General features: G+C 41.4%; 1 protein-coding gene across 1 annotated transcript; it reads right to left on the reverse strand.

The window, feature by feature from the left end:
• Positions 1 to 1,828: 1,828 nt before the first annotated feature.
• Positions 1,829 to 6,408, reverse strand: LOC112565185 (F-box only protein 39-like). Its single transcript, XM_025240516.1, has 3 exons — positions 5,259 to 6,408; positions 4,495 to 4,662; positions 1,829 to 3,688 (listed from the first exon to the last, which is right to left on the reverse strand). The coding sequence occupies exons 1-3, from the start codon at positions 6,328 to 6,330 to the stop codon at positions 3,591 to 3,593; spliced, it is 1,338 nt and encodes a 445-aa protein (XP_025096301.1). The 5' UTR covers positions 6,331 to 6,408; the 3' UTR covers positions 1,829 to 3,590.
• Between the last annotated feature and the right edge of the window lie 270 nt (positions 6,409 to 6,678).

Below are 6,678 nucleotides of genomic sequence, written 5' to 3' on the forward strand. Positions count from 1 at the left end.
TATCGTCTTTGTGTCTCTTACTCATGACTCAACAACTCCACATATCAGGTCTCGCGATATCCCATGTCGAGACTGCTCTCATCACATCGGAGTGAGTGGACCACCAAAAAAAAAAAAAAAAACCCGTAAAGAAACAAAGTGTTCGTTTAGGGACTTCATTATTTTTGTAAGAAATTATTTATTATATAAATATCACAGATCAATTAGACATGTACAATTTATAAATATAAATTTAGTTTAATAGCGTGGGACGTAAGTGAAAAGTAAGGCCAGAAAATAAGAAAGATTATTTTTATATCATTCTAGAAGCTATATAAAACTTTTCAATATTGCCCTTTCATTATCATCAGGTTAATTAGATAATAAATAGATAATATCAAATTACGGATCGCAATGGAACTGTTACATTTCTACGTTGAAGAAAATGCTCATTTCTCTTGGCGCGTGAAACGCTATTTCATTCAATTAACTGTTGACTAATGTTTTATTTACTTTTTTAAGCTTTACATGCTGATGCTGAGCAGGTAGTAACAAAGTGAGTTAGTGATCCATCTCGGAGCATGTAGTGTGCTCGGTTGTAGCCAAGCCTTGCAGTGGGAATTCTAGAATGAATCACGCAAGAGATAACAGACCTATTTAGAGAGTGGTGAACTTGCCTCTCCCTGCTTCCCCATCATAAAACAAGTGATACGTGTTTCAGTGTGAACACGGTCACTAACTATGAAAGACAGGTCGTGCCGTGGCATGGAGATGTCTGCACCTTTACAAGGATCGAATTTCGAAAGAAGGAAAGGGTGAAGAACATGTATCTTCTCAACCTGCGCCATCCACTCCCTACACACGGATACATGTTAAACGTTTTACAGATGAGGTGTGCCACACCAAGCTATATCGTTTTCTAAGAAATGTAACTGAGACACTTTTCTTGAAAGGTAAAGTAACAACCAGGTTAACACGATTTTTATGTCGTCAGGAGTGTAGGAGTTATAATTCTTTGCTCACCTTTCCCTCCTTCCCAACGCATAAAGTGTGAAGACTGTCAGTTTTGTAGAATAATTCTGCTGGACTCAAGCAAACAAACATCTCTTAGGAGGCAAGGTTATCTTTTTGTCCTTTCCCTGGTCCAGTGCTTGAGAGGGTAACGGAATATTAAAACGTTACGCTTTTATAAATCTAGTCCAGTGGTTCTCAAAGTGTGGTCCGCGGACATAAGTCAGATGGTCCCCGGCTTACAGTCGTCATATGTCAGCAAAGTGATGTTTAAAGTGATACATTCCTCGCATTAACATTTTAATTACGAAGAACGAGGTATACGTAGTTTTATGTCAACTGATTACTATACTACTGTGACAGAAGTACATTTAGTTTTGAATTGTAATGAAACAAATGCGGCAATTTAAATTTGAAATTCATAGTACAGACTGATTTTTAGGACTTGGTGGTCCGCCATATTTTTTACTTAAGTAAAGTGATCCGCGGTCCGAAATACTTTGAGAACCACTCATCTAGTCCTACATCTGAAGAAATCTACAAAATAAAGATATTAATCAAACAAGACGCAGTGATTTTGTCACATTGACTTGCAAACCTTGATTATGATTATAAATTAATTTGATTATTACTTGTTTCACTATGCTTTTGCTAATTTCAGTGAGAATAAAGAAAGAAAGAAAGAAAGAAAGAAAGAAAGAAAGAGAGAAGAGTTTTTTTTTTTACGGAAAATATAACGTCTGAGTCGATGTCCTTTGAATTTCTGTCTCCGTTACTACCGCAGTTCACACTACACAACGCAATTCGAAATCTATACTTTTAATCGACTAGCGCTTGAAAACAAGTTGAAACTAAAATTTTTTAAATTGAAAAACACACGACTTTTGGGCTTCCCGTATTAATACAGAATCGATAACATCTTATCTTAAATTTAACTGCGGAATAGTTTCGTTTACGAAACTCTGAATACTGAAATTTTAAACTAGCGTGTTTGAAATATCGACCTCCGGCAAAAGAGAGCTCGTTGTCGTTTTTCAGTTGTTGTCAGAAGTTGCACTTATATTTCCTGTAAAACATTGTAAGAATAACCTAGTAACAAATCTAGGAATTCTCAAAAAAGGCAAATTCCATAAACAGGGGTTCAAAAAAACAAACGCCGGGGGACGTAATCTTCCTTCTCATGAAATGGTCGAGGTGTCGTATGTATCTTATCTTGTTTAGAATGGATCGCCATTACTGTATATACAAATGTGTCAAGTTAATAGTAGTTAGTTTTACAGGTGATAAAAACACTGAAATTGATCTCCTATTGTGTTGTAATTTGATGTTCTGTGCCTAAGAGAAGGGATAAAGGGAAACTTCCTATATTTGTTTTGTTGCTATAATTACAGTTCCATCACTCTAGTAAATGTCCTTTTCTCTTAACAATTGTGCCGTCCTGTGTTATGCTTTGGAGAACGAAGAATTATCTATTGTTTGAAAGTTGTGTGTGGTATATGAACCTATTTCGTGATGTCCACGAGTACGTATTTCAAACAAAAATGAAGACAGAACTGACAGAGGAGAATGCTGTATCGTCTTTGTGTCTCTTAATCATGCCCCAACAACTCCGCATATCAGGTCTCGCACGATATCTCATGTCAAGACTGCTCTCATCACAGCGGAGTGAGTGAGGGGACCGCAAAAAAAAAAGTGAAGAAACAAAATATTTGTTTTGGACCAATATTGCTGTAAGAAATCATTTTATTATACAAATATATGCCACAGATCAATTAGACGTAAAATCTATAAATATAAATTTCGTCCAATGTGTATTACAGATATGAAATAAGTACAACTGTTTTCTGTATTATTGTTTACAAAACTCATGTGCTGTGTACTGTATTTGATTCACGTCTTCCTTTAAGAACAATGTTTTCCCAGTTTAAAAAAAAGACTTGATTTGAGCTCATTGTAAATGGAGAAAAGGCAAATTGTTACGAATAGGAATTAATTCTATACCACTTATCAAAAGATCTAGTGTCTCCATATAGCACTAGACTGTTTATGTCTAAAAGCCATTGCTCGAATAACACTTAGTTTAATGGACGTAAGGGGAAAGTAAGGCAAGCAAATGAGAAAGATTATTTTTGCATCCTTTCTAGAAGCCATAATTCTTTTCAATATTGCCCTTTCGTTATCATCAGGTTGATTAGATAATCTACAGATAATATAAAATTACTGATCGAAAAAATGCTGTTACATTTCTACTTTGAAAAAAATGCCCCTTTCTCTTGAAGCATTAAAATTCAATTTTTTAAGCTTTTCATGCTGATGCTGAGCAGGTAGTAATAGAGAGAGTTAGTAATCCATCTCAGTGCATCTACAGTGTTCGGTTGTAGCCAAGCCTTACAGTCAGGTCGTGCCGTGCCGCGATGTCTACATCTTTACAAGGATCAAATTTTAAAAGCGGGGAAAACTTATGTCTCTGCCAGTGTTGAGGAATGAGATGTATAAGCAATAGTAGACAACAAATCGGTGCCGTCTTGTTGCCGGCGCCATGTACGCACATTCATCAGCAGTCGCTATCCTTGCGGTCAGCGAGGAAGAAGGGGCCACCCTCAGTCCCCGAGATGTTTGACGGTGATGTAGGGAAAATTGAGACAAAAGTTCTCCATCAGCGGAGGCTCCAGCCCTGCAATCTGGAGCTTCATGCGACCTGCACGAGACATGCGAGAAGTTTATTGTGTACTAAACGATGAAGGAATGGATGACATAAAGTAATGTGTATTTCGTCCTGTTGAAATTCAAGACATTGTTTATACCGATCCTCGCGTTGTAAAGATCAATTTCAAAGTCCGGTGCTGGCAGGAAGGGAGTGAGCTTACGAAGGTGTGGGGGCTGGTTTCATGCACTCGAATGGTTTTTCGAACCTGGCTTATGATACATAAACAAAAGAAACCCCCCAAAAACAACAAATGCCTGGTTCCTCATTGGCTCATACGTTCACCGTTGTTTTTAGAACAGGTTCACTAGTTAGGCACGGCATCATACCTAAGATTTATTCATTCTGACGCTAGCCAGAACCTGTTTACCCACACCCTAAACTTTCCAATTACAACACATACAACAATAAGGTCTTGATGACCTTCAAGCTTACAATCTAAATTTCCCTACTTTTCACTTTGCAACAGCCTCCCCAGATCTTTGAGATCGAGTTCAGACGGCATGAGGTGCTTAGTGTATTCAGTAACCAGTCCGATTAATCTGCCTGAGTCACGGTGTTGACCTCAGATCGGTTTTAATTAGAATCAACTTTGAGAAGTTTCCTTTGACAAGAGAAGTCTTAGTAACACGGCAATATTGGATACATTATAATTACAATAAACTGTAGGCCAACACAACACGCAGCTTTCATCGTTGAATTTTTCTCGCATGTTCATGTCTGGCGTCTTTGCTTAGTAGACGACTAACAGTAAAACCAATCCTAGGTATTAGTGAGTGCGAATAGATGCAAATGCATACCTCGTTTTTCTGCAACCACGGCTTTGTGGATGTTGAGGAGTGTGTCAACGGGTACACGCATCGTCAAAATCACGTCACTTAGAAATCGGCACTGCCGAAACAGGCGCACCAGGTCTGCTTCATAAGGCCAGATGGCGCCCATCTCGCTCCAGTTGATGTGGAAGGTCGCTAGGGAAAAAAGCATCATTCAAACAGTGCACAACTCTAGCGGCCATGACAAAGTTGATTCCACTAAAGTCATCATGCAGATATTCTGAGATGAAGACACATTGTAAGGTGTTTATACAGAGCCCAGCAGAAGTGTTACATAAGGATAATGACGTTGAGGAGGACGACGAGGATGACAAGGAAGATGTTGATAAGGATGACAGCGACAAAGATGACGAATATTTTCTTAATTTTATCTTAGGATTTAGGTTCTATTGTTATATCTTCTGCAAGCGAGAGCTGTTGAATTAACTGATTACCGGTGATTGATTTAGGGCACCGTGTCAATGCCAACAGAGAACACACCGTCCACTCGAATTGACTACAGCATTCGTAATTAGTTACAAAATAACAATGGGATGAAAGTGAGATCAAACTGATTTGATTTGAAACATCATTTAGAGAGAATGTTTTTTCCCAAACGTGTTATTGCGCAGAATAGTCCAGGCAGTGACTGATAAATAGAAACAAATTTTAAAATAAAGAGATGATGAATGAATGAATGTGCAAAGTCATTGTGTGTGTGTGTGTGAGAGAGAGAGACAGATAGACCGTACTCAGGTAGCCACTATAATGCTGATTCATCAGATCCATCAAGACCCTAAGGTGCGGAAGAAAATCCTCCAAGCCAAAGAAGAGTGACGCCACCACTGAGGTCACGCGCAGCTCTGCGAGCGGAATGCCGGGAACGAGGACTCGCGTGAAGTCGTTGGCGCGGAACCGACCTTTCATGGTGATGAAGACACGTAGCAAAGGACACCTGCCCGCAGCGGAACGCCATCCCGCGGAAGTCAACACAGACTTGCTGGGGATGGCTGTTGAGAGCGGAATCAGGTGTATGTACTGGGAGACCTCCACCTGCAGCTGCAGGACCCGCAGCGTGTTGGACGGGTTGGTCAGGTTGTCCAACACGTCGTCGTTGACATAGCTGTGGTTGAGGCACAGATGCCGTAGGGAGTCGAAACGCCTCATCTCTACCGGAAACAAAGGGCAGTCCAAGATGTTGGCCTCCTGCATGAAGAAGTGACGAAGCTCTAGGTAGGTTAAAGGACTTTGCGGGTTCTTGACACTTCGGCGCCCCTTGTAGGCGATGGCCTTCAGCACTCGCGTTCCGTCGGGTCGTCCCATCTGGCAGCAAGCCAGGTCGATCTCCTCCAGCCATTTCTGTCGGCGTAGGAAGGTGCACAGTGCGCGGACCATGCGGTTGCGGTGGCGTGCAATGCGGTACACGGGGGACTGAAAGTACTCCAGACCGGTGCACTGGAAGCTCTTCAGGCGTAGCGAGAGGGTGGCGCGGTCGCTCAAGAAGGCCTCGACAGACCGCGAAATGGTCTTGGCGTTCAGGACGACCGGCATGCCGATTTCTAGGACCATGTGCAAGACGTGGGCACCCAGCGCGCTCTCCACAAACTTGCAGGCCCGCCATGCCTCCTTCCCGTTCGTGCCGCGGAAGGAAAATGTGTGGTGTCTCCACAGATGTGGTGTGTTCACTACCGCGTTCCACGCTTTACACACCAAGCCAGCCTGGCACCTGTCCTTTTCAGGCAGCAAGGCGAAGACTGTCGTAAGGATGTCTACCGGCATGAGATGCCAGTGTGATACTTCCGCAGTCCTCCTAGTGGACACCATAACTGCCACAGCCAGCAAAGGCAGTCAGCGCGGGGTGCGGTGGATTACGTTCACACGCTTCAATGACACATCAATGACGCCATTACCAATTAATGATATCATAACAGACGTCATTCCCCTTGTGATCTCTGACAATGACGCAACAAGAAGAGATCAAAGGTTGTTTACATAATTAAAACATGATAGCATTAGACAGCGTCTGGTGACATTACAGCGACCCAACAACATCGAATATGTCGACGTCTTGGGTTTTTCTTTTCCCCAAAACATTGAATTCAACTGAACTCGAACATTGTGTCAAGGATCATTCCGTGTCAAACCCAATCTTTACATGCTACATACTTTTCT

Source organism: Pomacea canaliculata, linkage group LG5 (assembly GCF_003073045.1).
Source record: "Pomacea canaliculata isolate SZHN2017 linkage group LG5, ASM307304v1, whole genome shotgun sequence".
NCBI classification, from domain to species: Eukaryota; Metazoa; Mollusca; class Gastropoda; order Architaenioglossa; family Ampullariidae; genus Pomacea; species Pomacea canaliculata.

Bases quoted from the DNA above. Each gene is read 5' to 3' on its own strand.
- LOC112565185 (XM_025240516.1), bottom strand. From the start codon at position 6,330: ATGGTGTCCACTAGGAGGACTGCGGAAGTATCACACTGGCATCTCATG. The intron at 4,663-5,258 runs GTACGGTCTATC...TTTTTTCCCTAG, and splicing joins GCATTATAGTGGCTACCTGA to CGACCTTCCACATCAACTGG. The intron at 3,689-4,494 runs GTATGCATTTGC...TGTCTCGTGCAG, and splicing joins CGTGGTTGCAGAAAAACGAG to GTCGCATGAAGCTCCAGATT.